Source organism: Coniosporium apollinis (assembly GCF_000281105.1).
Source record: "Coniosporium apollinis CBS 100218 chromosome Unknown supercont1.1, whole genome shotgun sequence".
Classification (NCBI taxonomy): Eukaryota; Fungi; Ascomycota; class Dothideomycetes; genus Coniosporium; species Coniosporium apollinis.
The window spans coordinates 350,150-371,505 of NW_006913263.1; the positions used below are offsets into that span (position 1 = coordinate 350,150).

The following is a 21,356-nucleotide window of genomic DNA, read 5'->3' on the forward strand; positions in this document are numbered from 1 at the left end:
GTGAACGCAATCTGGCTGCCGGCGTAGTCCAAATCATGCTCTTGTGGCCACTCCGGTGTGCCACTGAAACGGTTTGTTGAAGCAATCCGTGTAGAACATGCCGAGCAAAACTGACAAGATTCAATGCAGATTTTCCGCGCCGTCGACAAGAAACCATTCCCACAAGAGCTCCATACTTCTGAATGGGAAAATCTGGACAACTGCCGCCGCCGCGACTCTGGTTATGGCCCAGAAAGTGAACGGACTGCATAGCTGAATATGCAACGTAATTGATCCCGTCATTGTACATAGTAGTGAACATTCGGTCGAAAAGGGCGGTCAATCTAACGCCATAGAATCTTTGAGAGGGTTCCTGATCATTCTCTCCTGATTTCAAATAAGGATTGCGGCTGTCTTTGCCATCAAAGCGGCGGTATACGGAGATGATCGCTCGCCAAAGGGTCTGTTCTTCATCGGTAAAGAGACTTAGTCGACCCAGTAATTCGACTGTTGCTCTTCTGTCCATTACAACACACCACAGGGACGATGTGTGATTTCTCGTAAGGTAGTGAGCCGGACTGAGATATTCTACTGCAGGTTCTCCGTGCCATGAACCAAAGGATCTTGTCGCGAGGGTCTATGTAGTCTCTTAAATGTGTCTTGTGGCTACACCCTTTCAATTCTGCGAATGGCTTACGAGCGCCGATGACCAGGTTACGGTGTATCCGGTTGCAGTTTCTACATGTATGCAGAACCGTTCCTAGGTGGATCATAATTGAGTTAATTCGAGGGCTACCTACTGGTAATAGCTCCATACCTAGCTGAGCCCTACAAGCGCCAGGGTACTGGAGTTTTCGGAATTATTCAGCTAGGCCTTACCTGCACCACATTGAGTGCGCAGATCCAACCACCCGTCTGGAATACTTTCTCATCTGATCCTTCTCGCAGCTGGGCTTGGATCAGCCATGCGTCAACGCCACGGCATCCGTTTGGAGATAGTTGATTGAGGACAGCCGAATCCAAGAGTATTTCCAACTACGAGGTCTTCTCTAGCGTAGAATTGAGTGCCCTCAAGGAGGACTACCTAGCATACTGCCTCATCCCGCCAAATGCGCCCTTGACTCACAATCCAGCAGTATCGCACACGGCTAAACTGCCAATCGTTCATCGTAAAAAAAAAGCGAGTGCGTGGATGATGGAAGCGCTGAGCCAGGCGTATGCTGCCGCCCCCTCTTCTTGAGAAAGGAAGAATAACGGAGACGTGTGCATAAGTGTTTGCCCTCCATTGAGACGGAGTTACAAGTACACCGCTAGAATGAACGAGCTCAGTAGTACTCGATCTATAGCATTAGGTATGGAAGTAGGTGATGGATGCTTTGGTTGTTCAGAGTTATCTAGGTACGTTTCATGTGGAAGAAGGGCCGTTTCGGCGAAGACGGGAGGGAGATCTGCACTGAGGGGTCACGTGCCAGACCCTCCAACGCGCGGACCCTGAGCGCGACACGCTCGGATTATTTGTATGGGCTGTCAGTGAACTTCACGAGGGCCAACAAACGGACGGCGAGACTGCCACCGACGACGACACCATCCCTTTCCTTTCTCTGGTTGCTTGTGTTTCTTTTCCTGTTCCTCGGCATCCTACATGTCTCCTTCTCCGATAAATCTTTCGTAATACAATGGAGGGCCCTGTGGCTCCCCAAGGGGCCAACGGCTTGCTGTCGGCGAAGCATGCCTCAATCGCCTCTCTGGATCCTCACTCGCTTGTGGATCACCTCGTCAAGGTCCTCGATGTTATGCTCGGGGCTTCCAAAGACGACCTCGAGTCACCAGGCAGCTTGCTCTCAGAGTCAAAGCTTCCGGACACATTACAGCGTTGCACACGGTTCGCTCTGGAACCGCAGGAAGCTCTCTACGTCCAGCAAGATACATTAGACCCTAGCCAGCCGGATCAGGTTAATGGAGAGTCTGGCAAGTTTCCCTCAGACACTGTCCACAACAACTGCTAATGCAACAGGTTCTAGGCGCCCGCCCCAGATACGCTTACACACTCACAGCCGAGATAACGTATTCTCCTCTACGAGCCGCATGCGTCGCCTTCCTGAAACGACCGCAGCCAATAGATCCGTCTTCACCTATAAGCTCGCAGGTGCAAGTTATAAATTTGCCGGGTAGAGCGCACGGTGGAGAGGCGTCCGTCGATCGTACTCCTCACGTGTCGCCTCCTGAAGTTCTGCATACCGTTGTTCACCTGGCGCTGGCGCCTTACTTCAATGCATACACCAAGAGTCAGGTTACGATACCTTCGAGTAGAACAAAAGGGGACAACGACTCGCGAACGGGCATATCGGGTACGAGGAAGAAGATCGCCGAGCTTGAGTTGAGCCTCTTGCATCTCCAGCAAAATACTGAGATCCCTGCTCTGTCATTGCCCAACGATCCAGTGATACAGGCTGCTTTGGAGCTAGCAGCAGCGAACCATGTTAGGCCTACACTTGAACACATACCGGCTGCATTGCTCTCGGACAGCACTTTCCTAAACCACCTGCAATCGTTGGTGAACACCTGGATCCAGAGTATCCAGACCATTACCAAGACTTCGCGCGACCCGAGCAGTGGAACAGCTTCGCAGGAAATCAACTTCTGGCTTAATATGGAGTCCGCATTAGAAGCCATCGAAGCTCAGCTACGAAGTGAGGGGGTACAACTGACGATGGAGGTACTCCGACATGCAAAGCGCTTTCAAGCCACCGTAAGCTTCAGCACCGATACGAACCTGAAAGAGACAAGCGACCTTGTGCAGAAATACAATCAGTTGATGCGCGATTTCCCATTGGACGATCTCCTGTCGGCGACGTCACTGGAGAAGGTCCAAGATGCAGTCAATCACATTTTCACGCATCTTAACAAGAAGCTACGGTTATGCCCGTATCCAATCAGTCGAGCACTGCCTCTGGTAGAAGCTATCTCCAGCGACCTAGATGCCCGTCTGCATGCTTTGCTCCATGGCCGGTCGCTCATGCACCTCGAGTTTCCTGACTTCCAGGCCATCATGCGGTTAACGGAAAGCATATGGCGAACGTGGGACGACAACGTCAAAGAGTTCACAAACATCGCAAGAGACGTGACGAGGCGAAGAAACGAGAAATTTATCCCCATCAAGATCACACCGCGCCATACGAAAACCGAACATCGTTTGAAATATATCACCACCTTTCGGAACAATCACGAACAGCTGCAGCGAACAATAATCAACGTACTTGGCTCAAAGTCTGCTGCGCAGGACATCGCCGATGGCTTGAAGGTGACCGAGGCCGTCTTCGTGGAGGAGATAGGCGATGTGGATGCGGTTGAGGAGGTTGCCCAAGCTTACGCGGGTTTGAAGGACATCGACGTTCTGGACATTTCTCTGGAAGGCACGCAAATCTGGATCCAGGCAGAAACGGTGTACAACGAGCGGACCTCCAGAGTGGAGAACTCCATCATTGCAAGACTGCGAGACCGCTTAGCCACTGCGAAGTCGGCCAACGAGATGTTCCGCGTGCTCTCAAAGTTCAATGCACTCTTTGTTCGACCAAAGATCCGAGGAGCAATATCTGAGTACCAGACACAGCTTATCGAAAACGTCAAGCGAGACATCTCAGCACTTCAAGAGCGGGTAACACGGAGTTACGGAGTGTCTGAAGCCCATAGCATGGCTCAATTGCGAGATCTTCCCCCAACAGCTGGAAGCATAATCTGGAGAAGGCAGATTGAGCGGCAGCTCGATGGCTACATGAAGAAAGTGGAGGACATCCTGGGTGAAGACTGGAGTCTCCACGCTGAAGGCCAGAAGCTCTTGAACGAAAGCAGCAAGTTTCGAAAGAAGCTGGATACGCGGCCCATTTTCGAGGCGTGGATGCAAGATGCCAGCAAGAAGAATCTTTCCATCTCTGGTCGCCTGTTTACGGTCAACCGCATTCGTTCAGCTGGAAATACGCTGCAGCTGGCCGTCAATTTCGACCCACAAATCATCGGTCTGTTCAAGGAAGTGCGCAACCTTCTCCTCAACTACAACGTTCCTCATTCAATCAACAACATCTCCAAAGAAGCCAAGCGTGTCTACCCGTACGCCGTGAGTCTCATGGAAAGCGTTCGAACCTACATTCAGACTGTTCGGACGATTGATGAGATGGCTGGAGTCGCGGTCCTCCTTCATGGCTACCAAGGCAACGCGCAAGCACTCGTCGCCAAGGGTGTACCCTTGAAGTGGGAGTCCTTCGTCCATGCGTATGACCTCCATATCCGGCAGGGGCCTGCAATTGTGGGGACAGATGCTTCTGCGGCGATTACCCGTGGAGAGAGCAAGCATGTCCAATTTGTTCGCGAGTTTGCCGTCGCGGTATCGGAACTGCAGAGCAAAGTAGCCAAGCTGTCATCCGTCAATAACGACGTGGAAAAAGCAATGATCCAGCTGGGAACTTGCCCGTACGAGCACCACACCCTTCAGGAAAATCTGGAAATCATCCAGAAGGCGGTTGATTTGCTGAACCTGGAGAACTACGCCAATCTCTCATATTGGGTGGCGAAGACGAACGCCAGGATTGAAGATGTTCTGCTAGGACGCCTTACCCGGGCGATCGAGAGCTGGATCACTGCTTTCAACGGCGCTCATGAAGATCAAACGGACACCGAGACCGCCGCTGGATTCTCGAACCACACTGACCACCCAGTTGAGGAGATGCCCAAGATGGACCGTCTAGTACACGAGATTACCATGCGAAATCAGGTCATTTATCTTGATCCTCCTCTAGAGTTCGCAAGAGCCAGCTGGGTCAACCAGCTACAGGCGTGGCTTGGCGTGATTTGTACCTTGCAGAAGGTGCAGGCTTCCAGGTACGATTTGAGGCTGGAGACGGATCGCGACAGCAGTTCTTTGCGGTACTCTGAGCTACTGAGCCGTTGCATTGGCCCTCTTTCACGGGTCCATAATGTCCTAGAGCAGAAGACCCAAACGGTTTCCAAGTATGTTGATAAGTGGCTTCAGTTCCAGTCTCTGTGGGACTTGCAAACCGAGCAGGTACTCGACCTGCTCGAAGACAATCTCGCCAAATGGTTACAGCTGCTGCAAGAGATCCGTCAAACCAGGGAAACCTTCGACACTTCAGAACTTAGCTGCTCCTTCGGCCATCTCACCATCGACTACGACCAAGTGCAACTGAAAGTCACCGACAAGTACGACCAGTGGCAGCGCGATATGCTGAGCAAGTTTGCTAATAGGCTTGGCGCTCGTATGGCGGACTTTTACGGCGAGATCGAACATGCTCGCAGAGATCTTGAAGGCCAATCCCTGGAGGCTTCATCGACAGCCCAAGCAGTGACGTTCATAACCACTGTTCAGCAGTGCAAACGGAAAGTGAAGGCTTGGGCGCCAGAAGTTGAGATGTTCCGTCAGGGACAGAGTACTCTAAAGCGCCAACGCTACCAGTTACCGTCTAAATGGCTGCACATCGAACAGATCGAGAACGAATGGGCTATCCTCAACGAAGTCCTTAATCGGAAGAACAAAATTGTCAATGATCAGACCGATGCTCTTCGAGCAAAGATTGTTGCAGAGGAGAAGGTAGTGAACCAGAAGGTTGCGGAAATCACTGCGCAGTGGAGTCAAGAGAAGCCAGTATCAGGCACCATCCCTCCGGAAGAGGCATCATTTACCCTGCAGAATTTCGATGTCAAGCTGAATCAGCTGATGAATGAATCGGTAATGGTCGCCAAGGCCCAGGAAGCTCTTGACCTTCCCCCAGGCTCTGAGAACAATCTTTCAACATTGCTCGAGGAGGTTCAAGATTTCAAGTCAGTCTGGGCAGCTCTCTCCACCATTTGGGGCAGTCTAAATGAGTTGCGCGATACTCTATGGACGAGCATCCAACCACGAAAACTACGCCAGTCCCTCGACAACTTGATTACGATGACCAAAGGTATGCCAAGTCGCATGCGTCAGTATGAAGCATTTGCGCATATTCAAAGCGTGCTGCAGAAGCTTATCAAGGTTAACCCTCTCGTGACGGAACTGCGTTCGGACACCATCCGCGAACGACACTGGATTCGGATCTTTAAGACATTGAAGCCTTCGAAGAGATACTCCCAGCTCTCCATGACGCTTGGTGATGTCTGGGATCTCCAGCTCGGTCCGAGTGAATCCGTCATTCGAGACGTGATTGCACAAGCGCAAGGGGAGATGGCTCTCGAGGAATTCGTCAGGCAAGTCCGCGAGACATGGCAGAATTACTCGCTCGATCTTTTCGGCTACCAGAGTAAGTGTAGGCTCATACGTGGCTGGGACGAACTCTTCGCCAAGTGCAGCGAGAACCTGAATTCGTTGCAAGCTATGAGGCACTCGCCATATTACAAGGAATTCGAAGAGGAAGCATCATCATGGGAAGAGAAGCTCAACCGAGTCCATATCCTTTTCGACGTGTGGATTGATGTACAACGGCAATGGGTCTACCTGGAGGGCGTGTTCACAGGCAATGCCGACATCAGGCACCTTCTGCCAATCGAGTCAGCCCGTTTCCAGAACATCAATGGAGAGTTCTTGGGAGTCATGAAGAAGGTCGCCAGATCGCCGTCCGTCCTGGATGTCTTAGGAATCTCCGGCATACAAAAGTCACTCGAACGCCTAGCCGACTTGTTGAATAAGATCCAAAAGGCTCTCGGAGAGTATCTTGAGCGCGAGAGGGTCTCATTTCCGCGGTTCTACTTTGTTGGTGACGAAGATCTGTTGGAGATCATCGGCAACAGCAACGATACGCTGCGGGTGGCCAAGCATATGCGGAAAATGTTTGCTGGCATCCATGGACTCATTACTGAAGAAGATTCGACGATCGTAGGATTTACGTCAAAGGAAGGAGAGGAGGTCATGCTTCGAAAAGCAGTCTCATTGGCCAAAACCCCGAAGATTAATGAATGGCTCGCTAGTCTTGAACGCTCGATGAAGGTGACTCTGGCGGAGCTTCTGTCTGATGCCGTGGACAATTTCGGTTCACTGTTGGAGGCGGATGTACTTGACTACTCCGCAATGGAAAGCTTCATGGTCGCGTTTCCCGCTCAGATCGTGGTTTTGGCTACTCAGGTCTGCTGGACATCAGCAGTCGAAACAGCTTTGAGCCAAGGTGGTGCGTCGCTCTCAAGTCTTCACGAACGACAAGTCCAGTTATTGCAACTCTTAGCCTCTGCTGTACTACGAGATCTCCAACCACTGCAGAGAAAGAAGTGCGAGCATCTCATTACCGAATCCGTCCACCAGCGCGATGTTATTGGCGAACTCATCAAGGCCGCGGCGGATACACCGTCTCATCACATGTGGCTTCTTCGAATGCGTTACTCATACACCCAGGACGGCGATCCACTGCACCGCCTTCAGATTAAGATGGCGAATGCAAGCCTTGAGTATGGCTTCGAGTATCTTGGGGTGCCCGAACGCCTTGTCAGGACACCACTAACCGACCGCTGCTTCCTCACCTTAACACAAGCCCTCTGTCAGAGGCTTGGAGGATCTCCGTACGGACCGGCTGGTACTGGAAAGACCGAATCGGTAAAGGCCTTGGGCGTTCAGCTTGGCCGCTTCACCCTTGTCTTTTGCTGCGATGACACCTTCGATTTCCAGGCAATGGGCCGGATCTTCTTGGGAATCTGCCAAGTCGGCGCCTGGGGCTGCTTTGACGAGTTCAATCGACTTGAGGAGCGTATTCTGTCTGCTGTCTCTCAACAAGTGCAGAATATCCAGCAAGGACTGCGGAAGGGTGCACCTGATGAGAAAGCCCAAATCGAACTCGTTGGCCGTCAGCTGACGGTGGATCCTAGCACTGGCATCTTCATTACCATGAATCCTGGTTACGCCGGGAGATCGAACTTGCCGGACAACCTGAAGAAGCTCTTCCGCAGTGTAGCTATGTCAAAACCGGACAAGGAGCTTATCGCAGAAGTGATGCTCTACTCCCAGGGCTTCTCTCAGGCCAAGGCTCTTTCACGGCAGATCGTACCTTTCTTCGACAGCTGTGCTGCACGGCTATCCAAACAAGCCCATTACGACTTCGGTCTGCGTGCCCTGAAGAGCGTCCTTGTTAGCTCCGGTGGAGTGAAGCGCGCAAGACTGTCCACACACGTCGAAGCACAGTCCGAGGAGGAGATAATCGAGCCGCAGATCATAGTGCAGAGCTTACGCGAGACTATGGCTCCCAAATTGATACCCACTGACGTCGAGTCGATGATGGAGATCCAGTTGGAGGCATTCCCTGGCGTCCAATACGTCCCCGCACCCCTCGAGAACCTGGAGAAAGCGATTTGCGATACAGCTGCAAGCCACAAACTCGTCGTTAGCGACGCATGGATGACAAAGATCCTCCAACTCTATCAAATCCAGGGGCTTCACCATGGTGTTATGATGGTCGGCGCATCTGGATCTGGAAAGTCTGCCGCTTGGAGAACGCTTCTGCAAGCTCTGCAGCAGCTTGAAGGCACTGAAGGAGTCTGCCACGTCATTGATCCAAAAGTCATGTCAAAGGAGAGTCTCTACGGTAGCCTGGATAGTACCACTCGAGAGTGGACCGATGGCTTGTTTACCAGCATACTCCGGAAGATTGTCGACAACCTGCGTGGTGAAGATACCAAGAGGCACTGGATAGTGTTCGATGGCGACGTTGACCCCGAGTGGGTCGAGAACCTCAACAGTGTTCTTGACGATAACAAGCTGCTGACACTACCAAACGGTGAGCGATTGAACCTCCCGCCGAACGTACGGATCTTGTTCGAGGTCGAAAATCTGAAGTACGCAACTCTGGCTACTGTGAGTCGTTGCGGCATGGTCTGGTTCAGCGATGATACCGTATCGAACAGCATGATGATCGAGAATTACCTAGCTCATCTCCGGGGAACACCATTCGAAGACCTAGAAGATGATGCTGTTGCAGCGGGCCAGTTGGCGCAGCAGGCCCTTGCCACCCAGGAAGTAGTGGCGAACATGCTACAAGCTCGATTGCTGGACGACAATCTCATCGTAAAGGCTCTCGACGAAGCCCGCAAGTATCGACATATCATGGAATACACTAATATACGGGTGCTCAACACCTTGTTTTCCTTACTCAACAAGACGTGCCGATCCCTTCTTGACCACAACATGCACCATCCGGACTTCCCTCTAGAAAGCGAGCAGATTGAGCCATTCATCTCAAAGAAGCTATTGCTTGCAATTGTGTGGTCGTTAGTCGGCGATTGCCCGCTGGAGGACCGAAAGGACTTTGGCAGTTTCCTTGCTGGTCTCAGCACCGTAGACTTACCGCTACTTACCGATACTGCTTCATTGATTGACTTTGATGTCACCTTGCCGAGAGCAGACTGGAAGCTCTGGCAGTCTCAGGTGCCGAAGATCGAGATCAACACTCACTCGATAACACAGACAGACATGGTCATACCCACTCTAGATACCGTGCGTCACGAAGATGTGCTCTACTCTTGGCTTGCTGAGCACAAACCGCTGCTGCTGTGTGGCCCTCCAGGATCAGGGAAAACCATGACCCTATTCAGCGCGTTACGCAAACTTCCCAACCTGGAAGTAGTGGGCTTGAACTTTTCCAGTGCAACGACTCCGGACTTACTCATCAAGACATTCGAGCAATACTGCGAATATCGAAAGACTCTGAGCGGCGTTGTGCTTCAGCCTACCCAGGTCGGCCGCTGGCTTGTAATCTTCTGCGACGAGATTAACTTGCCAGCTCCAGACAAGTACGGAACTCAGCGCGCAATATCCTTCCTCCGGCAGCTGGTCGAGCAGAATGGTTTCTGGCGTACCAGTGACAAAACCTGGGTAACACTCGACCGCATTCAGTTTGTCGGCGCTTGCAATCCACCAACAGACACTGGGAGGACGCCAATGGCCCTGCGCTTCTTGCGACATTCACCTCTCATCATGGTTGACTATCCCGGCGAAATCTCCCTCAACCAGATCTATGGCACGTTCAACAATGCAGTTCTCAAGATTATTCCCACCTTGCGTGGGTACTCGGAGGCGCTTACTAAAGCTATGGTCCAAGTCTATCTTGAATCGCAGAAGCGCTTCACGCCTGAGATCCAGCCTCATTACGTATACTCGCCCAGAGAACTTACTCGCTGGGTCCGAGGCATATACGAAGCTATCAGGCCTCTCGACACGCTCCCTCTGGAAGGTCTTGTGAGAATCTGGGCTCACGAGGCGCTTCGCTTATTCCAAGATCGGCTGGTGACTGAGGAGGAACGAAGATGGACCGAGACCTGCATACACCGCGTTGCGACGGAGCACTTCCTGACATTGAATGAAGAGAAAGCACTAGGCGGACCGATTCTCTTCTCCAACTGGCTCTCAAAACACTACGTGCCTGTCGAACGCGAACAGCTACGGGACTTCGTCAAAGCGCGGCTGAAGACTTTCTGTGAAGAAGAAGTTGATGTGCCACTGATTCTCTTCAACGAAGTCCTGGATCATGTCCTCCGTATCGACAGAGTTTTCCGCCAACCTCAGGGCCATCTCATCCTTATCGGTGTAAGCGGTAGCGGCAAGACAACCTTATCCCGGTTTGTAGCATGGATGAATGGCCTTAAAGTCTATCAGATCAAGGTCCATGGGAAGTACTCCGCCGCAGACTTTGATGAGGATCTACGCAACGTCTTGCGAAGATGCGGCTGCAAAGGCGAGAAGATCTGCTTCATCATGGACGAGTCGAATGTCCTGGACTCCGGCTTCTTGGAACGAATGAACACTCTGTTGGCTAATGCAGAGGTCCCTGGCCTTTTTGAGGGAGACGAGTTCGCGTCCCTTATGACCTCTTGCAAGGAAGGGGCACAGAAGCAGGGTCTACTACTCGACTCGCAAGAAGAGCTTTATAAGTGGTTCACACAGCAGATTGTCAAAAATCTGCATGTAGTGTTCACCATGAACCCTCCCGAAGGCGGCCTCTCGTCTAGAGCTGCTACGAGTCCAGCGTTATTCAACCGCTGCGTCCTCAACTGGTTCGGGGACTGGTCTGACCAGGCCTTATTCCAGGTTGGTTCGGAACTGACCATGTCCGTGGATGTTGACCGCCCCGGCTACGTTGCGCCAGACAGCATACCCCTCGCTTACCGCGGCTTGAGTCTGCCGCCGACATACCGCGAAGCTGTAGTAAACGCGATGGTGTACATTCACCACTCTCTACATGGTTTCAACCGTCGTCTACAGAAGCAACAGAAGAAAGGCACCTTCTTGACTCCTCGGCATTTCCTGGATTTCGTCGCTCAGTATGTGAAACTATACAATGAGAAGCGAGAAGATCTGGAAGAACAGCAACGCCATCTCAACGTCGGACTGGAAAAGCTTAGAGAAACAGTAGAAAAAGTCCGAGACCTCCGCACGAGTCTAGCGGAGAAGCAGACTCAGCTGGAGACAAAGGACGCCGAAGCCAACGAGAAGCTCCAGCGCATGATCGCTGATCAACGGGAAGCAGAACAGCGCAAGGCTGCATCCCTTGAAATCCAGGTTGCTCTAGAGAAGCAGGAGAAGGAAGTTGCCATGCGCAGAGAAGTGGTACTCAACGACCTTGCCAACGCGGAGCCCGCCGTGCTTGAGGCGCAGAAGAGTGTCAGCAACATCAAGAAGCAACACCTGACTGAAGTGAGGTCCATGCAGAATCCTCCAGCTGGCGTAAAGCTTGCACTCGAGGCAGTCTGCACTCTTCTGGGACACAAGGTCGAGAACTGGAAATCCATCCAAGCAATCATCAGGCGAGAAGACTTCATTGCCAGTATCGTCACCTATGACAACGAACGGCAGATGACCCGGAGCCATCGGGCGAAGATGCGGAACGAGTTTCTCTCCAAAGAGGACTTCACTTATGAGAGGGTCAACCGCGCCAGCAAAGCCTGTGGGCCGCTCGTCCAATGGGTCGAAGCTCAGGTCAACTACTCTGAGATTCTTGACCGTGTCGGGCCACTGAGGGAGGAAGTCGCTCAACTTCAAGAGGCGGCGTTGCAGACCAAGGCGCAGGCTCAAGTTATTGAGAAGACTCTCAAAACATTGGAAAAGAGTATCGCAACATACAAGAATGAATACGCAGCGCTCGTGAGCGAAACACAGGCCATTAAAGCCGAGATGAGCAAGGTGCAATTTAAGGTGGACCGAAGCGTGCGCCTTCTCGAGAGTCTCTCCTCTGAGCGGTCTAGGTGGGAGCAAGGCAGCAAATCATTCGAAGTCCAGATCGATACCATCATTGGTGATGTCGTTGTGGCAGCTGCGTTCCTGGCATACGGCGGCTACTTTGATCAGCAATATCGAAAGACTATGATGGAGGACTGGTTGCACCACTTAGCGCTCTCCGGCATCAAGTTCAAGCCTCTTAACCCGATCACGGAGTACCTTTCGACTGCGGATGAGCGGCTGAATTGGCAGGCCAATTCGCTGCCGGTAGACGACCTTTGCACCGAGAACGCCATTATCTTGAAACGGTTCAACAGATACCCACTGATTATCGATCCTTCAGGACGCACTGCAGAGTTCCTGCAGAACGAGTGCAAGGATCGAAAGCTTACGGTCACCAGTTTCCTGGACGACTCATTCACCAAGCAACTTGAGAGCTCTCTCCGTTTCGGCAACCCCATCCTGATCCAGGACGCCGAGCACCTCGACCCCATTCTCAACCACGTCCTGAACAAGGAATACCAGCGAACTGGGGGTCGTGTGCTCATCCAACTAGGAAAGCAGGAAATCGACTTCTCCCCCTCCTTCCAGCTTTACCTCTCCACGCGCGATCCTTCGGCGACGTTCGCGCCTGACATCTGCAGCCGGACTACCTTCGTCAACTTCACTGTCACTCAGAGCAGCTTACAAACTCAATCCCTTAATGAGGTACTGAAGTCGGAGCGTCCAGATGTTGATGAACGCCGTTCGAACCTCATCAAGATGCAAGGCGAGTTTAGCATACATCTCCGCCGCTTGGAGAAGCGCCTGCTGCAAGCTCTCAACGAATCAAGGGGGAACATCCTCGATGATGACGTTGTCATCGAGACTCTCGAGACTCTGAAGAAGGAGGCTGCCGATATCACAATCAAGGTCTCCCAGACGGAAGGCGTGATGGCGGAGGTCGACACTATCACCTCCCAGTATCAAATCATTGCACGCTCCTGCTCCGCTATCTTCGCTGTCCTGGACCAGCTCCACCATGTCAACCACTTCTACCAGTTCTCTCTGCAGTACTTCATCACTATCTTCGAGTCTGTACTGCAAGCCACGAAGCGAAGATCACACAGTACCGGCCACAATGCAAGAATTGATCACATCGTTCGCGAGCTGTTCATTAATACCTACCGTCGCACTTCTCTAGCGCTGCTGCAGAAAGATCGCGTCATGCTTGCGTTGCTACTGGCCCAAGCAGCTCCATACAGGATGGACAAGACGCTGATCGACATCATCCTAGATAAAGATCTTGAGGGCACTGACATCTCGACCGCTCCCTCCCTGATGGATGAGGCAATGGCGCGGGCGTCCAAGCACCCGCTGTTCAAGGAACACATTGCCAGCGTGGATCCTTCAGCATGGGACAACTTTATACAAGAGGAGGTAGCCGAAGATCATGTACCACGCGCCTGGCCGGAGGACATCGACAGACTCGACCAGCGACTCAGGTCCATCATCCTGATCAAGCTATTCCGCATCGACCGCTTTGTGCCCGCCGTAGAGCGGTTCGTCAACGAAGTCTTCGGTGATGGCCTCCTTGATGCGGGAAGCGATCTGAGCGAAATTGTCAAGGAAGTCTTGGCCACCACTCCTATTGCACTGAGCTCCAGCCCGGGCTTCGACGCCAGCTACAAAGTCGATATGCTCGTCGAGAGGACGCACGCCACGTGTACCAACATCGCCATGGGCTCCAACGAAGGCCTCGCAAGCGCCGACAAGGCCATTAGCAACGCGGCTGCCACCGGCTCTTGGGTCTTAGTGAAGAACGTTCATCTAGCTCCTACATGGCTGCAAAGTCTGGAGAAGCGGATCGAATCAATTAAGCCTCACAGCGACTTCAGGCTGTTCCTTTCCATGGAGACAAGTCCCAACATTCCCGTCAATCTACTCCGGGCGTCGCGGGTGCTCATGTACGAGCAGCCGGCCGGCATTAAGGCGAACATGAAGGACTCGATGTCTTCTCTCTCGACACGAGCCGTCAAGGAGCCGGTGGAAAGGGCGAGAGTGCACCTGCTGCTCTCCTTCCTTCATGCTGTTGTACAAGAGAGGCTGCGCTATGCTCCAAGTCTTGGATGGCGCGGCTTTTGGGAGTTTAACGACAGCGATGTAAGTCTTCAGGATATCCACCTCCACACTGTCGAGCGAGTACTAACATGTCACAGTACGAGTGCTGCAGCTTCGTGATTGACAAGTGGATCAACACAGCCGCCAATGGACGCACGAACCTCTCGCCAAAGAACATCCCCTGGGACATCCTCCGCGTCATGATCACAGAGATGTATGGCGGCAAGATTGACGACGAAGACGACTTTGATACCCTCGGCCAGATCGTGGATGGCTTCATGACGCCCGCTGCGTTCGAGGAGAACTACGTCCTCGTCAAGGACGTGCAAGACGGTACAGGAGAGAGTGCTACGGGCCTGACTATGCCTAGCGGTATAGGGTGGAAGGACTTCACAGAGTGGGTCAACCGCTTGCCGGAGCGCGAACCGCCGACCTACCTCGGCTTGCCGGCCAACGCGGAGAAGCTATTGCTGGTGGGACAGGCGAGGGACATGATGGACAATTTGGATCTTGTGTTGGAGATGCTGGATGAAGGCGAGCAGGTCATGGCCGAGGCGGCAGACGCATAGGCGAGAATTTCCTGTTTCTCATTTGTGTAATTGTACACTGTTTCACTTGTGTCGGACCGCATCGTGCTGGGCGCTTAGACGGGGGGTCAAGGGTTGGGAGAGATCAGACTGCATTGCGCACCGGCGTTCCTTTTTGCATCCTTGTGGCCGCATATACCCTGGGTTATGGTCATACTCTCGTTGCGTCAGCCGGCTGGACTTACTTTGTTGTTTTTGCCTCTTCTCTTGTAACTAGTTTGCATTGTAATTCAGATATTTACTTCGAAGCTCTCGCTATGCTGTGAATTCCGCTGCCAGAGATGCCCACGGTTTTTTCTTCAAGATGACCACCCCATAGATGCATTGAGTCCCCACAAAACCCGACTATTCAAGTTTGGAGCAAGCCTTCGCACTACAATCCCTCTATCTGCATCTACATTGAACCACGTTGCAGCCCGGACCTCACTATGGAAGTTATTCTGGCGCCAAGCCATGGCTCCGTGCCCCTCCCCCACGCTCTAGCTCCACGAATCGCGCATCCAAAAATCTTCGATAGCATTCACGCATCTTCAGAACGATGGGCCAAACCGATCTGAACTAATGACCGCTTGGTGTCTACTTACCTGCCGTTACAGCACGATGCTTTCGACCTCGCTTTGCTCTCTACCGAGCGGTAAATTCGCACGCGATCAATGATTGATCGTAGTGGTTGCTGACCATGTGTACAGAACTGCTCTCGCTTTGGCACAACTACCGCCTCCCTATACTCTTATCCACAGTCGCACTTCTGACCATCCTCCGAATCGTGGTGCACCTGAGACAGAACCGTGAGAGGCTGTCCCAATCGCCAGTACCGGGATCTCCAGCGCAGCTTCCAGAGAGCAAGGATCCGCTATTGCTTGCACCTGGAGCCGTTGAGAAGGTTGCGATCAACGATGGGCACCTAGAGGATATTGCAATCGCTGAGCCGCCGCTCTTGCGCTCAAAGCCGGGCCCCAAGAGAGTGATAGGGTCGCGAGTACCACGGCAAGCCTCAAGGCGCACTATAGAGTTTGACAGCGAGGAGGATAGAATCCAACCCGTAATCTTCTTCTCGTCCCTATCAGGCACGACAGAGGAAGCTGCCAAAACCCTAGTTAAAGACCTGGATGCGTGGAGAGGGGCATCAACTCCAAGAGTACTTCAGCCCCAGCTACACGACCTGTCCTATGTTGATTACGATGACTTCTTCGTTTCCCCTCCCACCAGCGCGCCCAGCACGAAACACTTCTACATCGTCCTCCTCCCGACTTACAACATTGATACGTCCCTCGACCCCTTCCTCGAGCACCTTAAAGAGACGCACCACGACTTCCGAATCGACACTGCCCCGCTTTCCGGCCTCCTGGGCTACTCGGTGTTTGGATTTGGAGACAAAGAGGGGTGGCCGACAGAGGAGGAGGGCTTTTGCTCGCAAGCAAAGGAGGTGGATAAATGGCTGGCGAGGCTGACCGGCCGCAAGCGCGCGTTCCCGCTGGGCATGGGGGATGTAAAGAGCGATGCGCGACAGCGCCTACTGGAATGGCGGCTTGGGGTACAAGAAGTACTGCGGGACATTGCATCTGGTAAGGGCCTAGGAGAAGGCATCCCAGGCAGTGGGGCTGCCGTTGAGAGCGATGAGGAAGACGTCAAAGACGCGGAGGACGACGGCGCAGAGGAGAGCGAAGCGCCTCGAAAGGCTCGGAAACCGAAGAAAAGCGCACGAGTAGACGACCTCGAAGATCTCGGCCGCATGGTCAAATCATCCACATCCGGCGACCCCTCCGGTCCCCTTGCCATAGACTTCACGACCTACAAATCCACCTCCACCGCAGCCCCCGCTCCCCTCAAAGAGATGGTGCCCGCATCCTCGCCCACCTACGCCGCGCTCACAAAGCAAGGCTACACAATCGTCGGCTCGCACTCCGGCGTCAAAATCTGCCGCTGGACCAAATCCGCCTTACGCGGCCGCGGCTCTTGCTACAAATACTCCTTCTACGGCATCGCCTCGCACCAATGCATGGAAACCACGCCCTCCCTCTCCTGCAGCAACAAATGCGTCTTCTGCTGGCGGCACGGCACGAACCCTGTCGGTACAACATGGCGGTGGAAAGTGGATCCACCGGAGGCCATCTTCGCCGGCGTCAAAGAGGGCCACTACCGCAAGATCAAAATGATGCGCGGCGTGCCCGGGGTGCGAGCCGAGCGCTTCCAAGAGGCCATGACGATACGGCACTGCGCGCTGAGTCTCGTCGGCGAGCCGATCTTCTACCCGCACATCAACGAGTTCACGGCCATGCTGCACGCAGAGCGCATCTCCACGTTCCTGGTCTGCAACGCGCAGCACCCGGACCAGCTCGCGGCGCTGCAGCCCGTCACGCAGCTCTACGTCTCCATCGACGCCTCGAACAAGGACGCACTCCGCAAAATCGACAGGCCGCTGCACCGCGACTTCTGGGAGCGCTTCCTGCGCTGCATGGATATACTGCGCGAGAAGCGGAAGGAGATGCGCACAGTCTTCCGGCTGACCCTCGTGCGAGGCTTCAATATCGACGAGGAGGTGACCGGGTATGCTGATCTAGTCGAGCGCGCGCTGCCCTGCTTCGTCGAGGTCAAGGGCGTCACTTTCTGCGGAACTTCCACCTCCGCGGCCGCGGGGCTCACGATGCAAAATGTGCCGTGGTGGCACGAGGTGCGGACGTTTGTGCTCGCGCTGAACGACGAGCTGAATAGGCGCGGGCTGAGGTATGGACTTGCGGCCGAGCATGAGCATAGCTGCTGCGCGCTTATTGGGAGCGAGGCGTTTAGGGATGCGGAAGGGAGGTGGTGCACGAGGATTGACTACGAGGGGTTTTTTAGGTGTTTGGAGAGTGGGAAGCCGTTTGGGCCCGAGGATTACAGGGGACCGCCGACGCCGGAGTGGGCGCTGTGGGGGAAGGGGGGGTTTGATCCGAGGGATGTGAGGGTGGATCGGAAGGGGAGGGTTAAGGAAGTAAATTGAGATGTGGGTGTTGAGGTGAAGGAGGGATCAGAGCGGGGACGCAATGGTTAATGCTAGGCAGCACAATTCAGGTGTCAAGTAATCACATTGATTGGCTTTACGGTTGCGTGAATCATGATCTTTGACATTTGTAGAGGGGCCGGTCCGTTAGCTACACACATCATGTGCGCGTATCTATATCTTACATTGGAGCCCATCTCCCCCCGAACATGTTTTTGGAGGCCATGCGAACCGAGCAGCCTAGCTACCGGCTCGAAAAAAATCGGCCATTGAAGAAGAAAAGATAGGGTGGTTGAATGGAAGATGCAAAAGCGGAGCACTGGGCCCGCGGCAAAGAAGAACCAGTCCAGCAGTAGAAGAAGAAGCGAAGAAGCTGTGAAGATGTCCTGCCATCTGTAAAGTCCAAGTAAAGGCCCGTAGACGGTGAAGTCAAGTAGCGGGCGAAGTGTGACGCTCATGAAGAAGATACGAGACGCAAAATTGCATCTAGTACTTCTGCCCGAAGTGGCGAGCATGGCGCTTGTGGTACTGAGTGACATACTCGACCTCGGTGACGACGACGGTCTCGACGACAGTGTGATAGCGAGCCCATGGGTTCTCGGTGGTCGCAGGCGCCTCGGGTGCGATAGTCGAGAATGACAGCGAAGTGCTGGCAGGCGCGGCGGCCGAAGAAGCAGCCTCAGAGGACGGAGCGACATAAGTGTATGCGGGAGAGCTTGCCGCAGCGGAGGTTGGCTCAGACGAAGCGGCAGCCTCGCTCGTGTACTCCGGAGCATCGGCGGACGACGTCGCTGATGCTGATGCGACTGGAGCCGGGTTCGCTGCGGCGGTGGGGCCTGAGCGTGTTCCGACGACGCCGCCAAGTTGGATGGTCGTGTGCTTGGGCGTCATGTCTTTGCCGGCGTTGGGTGGGCCGTTCCAGTTCTTGTCTCTGCATTGGTTGTTGAGGCTCTCGCAGTATTTGCCCCAGAGGTCGCAGCCCTTGCCGCCAGTTGGCGGTGCGGACTTCCAGCAGACGTCAGCTTGGTCCCAGCAGTTTTGGCCAGCCTGTAATATTATCGTGTTAGCTCTCATTCGATGGCACGAAGGCTCAAAGCGTGGGAGCGAGTATAACATACCTTCCAGCAGCCGTCTTGAGTGCTGTACGATGGCACTTCCTTGCCGCACCAGTTGCCGTTCTCCATGATGCAGTCAGCTGGGCGTTGTCCCTCAATCTGATCGCTCGAGACGCTAGCTGAGGAAGAGCCATCTACAAGCGCGGCCACGCTGGGACCCGGGTTGGGATAGGGAAGATCCATCCCTGGCCACCTCCAGATGTTGAAGCTGACAGCCTTCTGGCCGTACTGGACGTGGCCGGGGATGGAGACTGTCTCCGCAGGAACTTTGTTGCCGGAAGACTCGAGGTAGATCTGGGCGCAGCCGGTGTAGAACTGTGGGTCACCCTTGTCGGCGGCGTGGAGGGCCAGAAGCTCCGGACGGGCGAGGTAGTAGCCGCCCTGGAGGCCAGCGGGAAGCTTGATCGACAGGCGGCCGTTCTCTTCCGTGATGAGCCTCTCAGTGCACCACTGCTTCTTGGACTCATTGTAGCCCTCGTCCCAGATCTTGAACCAGCCATTACCGGTAGCTGGAAGGTCGCGTCAGTATACTTGTCAACGCTTGTAGGCGAGTGAGGTGCTTACCGCCATCGTCAACAGCAGAGGACACCTTCTTGAGGTACATGGCGCAAGGGCCCTTGTGGGAGATGTCGAGCATGCCCTTGCTCGCGTCGTTTGACCAAGCACGGAACTCGAACGTCAGAGTGGAGTCCGAGTTGGCTTTGCAGACGCGGGCAACGCCGTTCTTGCCGTTAACACCGCATGCCATGTCCTCGCTAGTAATACCAGCAATGGGGAACGTGGCCTGCGATGGGTTGTTGCTCATGCGAACGCACGTTGCATCACCCTTGACATTCCATATTAGCACTGGTTGTATACGAGGGCCAAGGTATATCTACCTGGTCGAGGCCGTCAACGTAGAAGTTGGAGAACATGGTGTGAGCGTTTACGGCATTCGCAGCGACCAGAGCAGCGGCGAAAGCCTGAGACTTGGAGAACTTCATTGTGAAGGCGGCACTGGGGGATTCGACGATGTAAGGACAGTGAGGAACTGGACAGCTTTTCTCTTCGTTATGTACTGAGGACTTGATCAACAAGCCCGGGTCTCGTGATGGAAAGTGCAAAGCTCAGTATGCACAGCTAAATGAATGTGGTGGGAGACGTCAAGTCTGGAAGTCGGCGTGTTCGTAAGACGTTTTGAAGGCTTGAGAGAGCGGACGAGTTCGATTGAGGCGCTGAAACCGTGGAGATCAATCCGTATAGTGGCTAGCAACAACGGCGACAACGGCGACGAGGGTCAACGGCACCGACAAAGGAACTCCGGGAAGTGAGTGTGTGGGCGGTTTGTAAGGACCGTGGTGAAGAAGATTGGAGAGTCCGAAAGACAAAGAAGTAGCACGACTTAAAGGACTGCGTGCAAATGAAGCAGGGGATGGAGTGGGCGTTTAGGCGAACACTGAGACGGGCAATTTCGTGCAGGTGGTCAAAACATCAAGGCATGTCCAAGCGCCCCGTCGAAAACCCGGGACACACGTCAGGCGGCACTGCAGATCGGGTTTACGTTTGCGCTGTTTAACACGTCCGCTTTGCACCTTGAATCATGGCCGTTCGGAGAATGCCAAGAGACTTGCTCGCAGCCTCAGGAACTGAGAGGCCTGTGCGAAGTTTAGTTCCGTTTGGACCAATGGAGGCCCGTCGCTTCCACATTTTGAAACGCGGCTACGCATGGAACACCCCACGCCGCCCCACTAGCCGCAGCATTGGTGCCTTTTACCCCTGATCTTGCAACACGAAACACCAACACGGACGCGTAAAAGGGCTGTGGAGCCGAGGTCATCTGCTTTGGAGCAAACAGCATGCCCCGCCACTCACTCCCACACAGTCGGCGGCATGTTCGAGTAAAGACAAAAGCCCGCTCAGGTCTGGTCGTACGCAAGAAGCAGCTGATGCTCGAGTCCGACAGCGTTTGAGAGTCATGACAGCGCTCCGCATCGTACTCCCGTCTCGAAACGCGACGGCCTTGCTGAGAATTCGATGGATCGGGAGATTGAACCCTCGCCAAACGACACAGTACCCTAGCAGCCACCGCACCATCGCAGAGTCAAGGCACAGCCCGTCCGTTTCACGGCTGCTGCATCCTCGCGCCCGCTGGCATCCAGGCCATGCCGCTGCTTATTGTGTTCACTGCTGTTTCTGCCGTCGGCTAGCCGCCTGCTCGTAAGCCGCCAGCGGGCAACGAGGACGTCAGCCCGTTCGGGACCGGCTGTCCCACGTGACGGCGGCTATGTAGTTTTAGTACGTTTTGCTTCAAGTCCCTGCATCCTGCATGCATTGGCGAGATGACGCGCATCTCGGGTTTCGGATACCTGCGTGTTCCGCCGTCTTTACCTATCTTGCCCCGCTGTTCTTCCACTCGCGTTCTCGCCGCAGCTGGACCC

At 54.0% G+C, this 21,356-nt stretch overlaps 3 protein-coding genes across 3 annotated transcripts; 2 read left to right on the forward strand and 1 right to left on the reverse strand.

The window, feature by feature from the left end:
* Positions 1–1,655: 1,655 nt before the first annotated feature.
* On the forward strand, positions 1,656–14,826 carry W97_00124 (dynein heavy chain, cytoplasmic; the record flags this gene model as incomplete). Its single annotated transcript, XM_007778041.1, has 3 exons — positions 1,656–1,931; positions 1,994–14,299; positions 14,356–14,826. 3 exons carry the CDS (start codon positions 1,656–1,658, stop codon positions 14,824–14,826), a joined length of 13,053 nt encoding a protein of 4,350 aa, XP_007776231.1.
* Positions 14,827–15,444: 618 nt separating this feature from the next.
* W97_00125 (uncharacterized protein) lies at positions 15,445–17,824 on the forward strand (the record flags this gene model as incomplete). Its single annotated transcript, XM_007778042.1, has 2 exons — positions 15,445–15,478; positions 15,534–17,824. The coding sequence occupies 2 exons, from the start codon at positions 15,445–15,447 to the stop codon at positions 17,822–17,824; spliced, it is 2,325 nt and encodes a 774-aa protein (XP_007776232.1).
* Positions 17,825–18,310: 486 nt separating this feature from the next.
* Positions 18,311–19,922, reverse strand: W97_00126 (uncharacterized protein; the record flags this gene model as incomplete). The annotated part of the gene is made up of 4 exons (XM_007778043.1): positions 18,311–18,871; positions 18,943–19,448; positions 19,504–19,765; positions 19,818–19,922. The coding sequence occupies 4 exons, from the start codon at positions 19,920–19,922 to the stop codon at positions 18,311–18,313; spliced, it is 1,434 nt and encodes a 477-aa protein (XP_007776233.1).
* Positions 19,923–21,356: the final 1,434 nt, after the last annotated feature.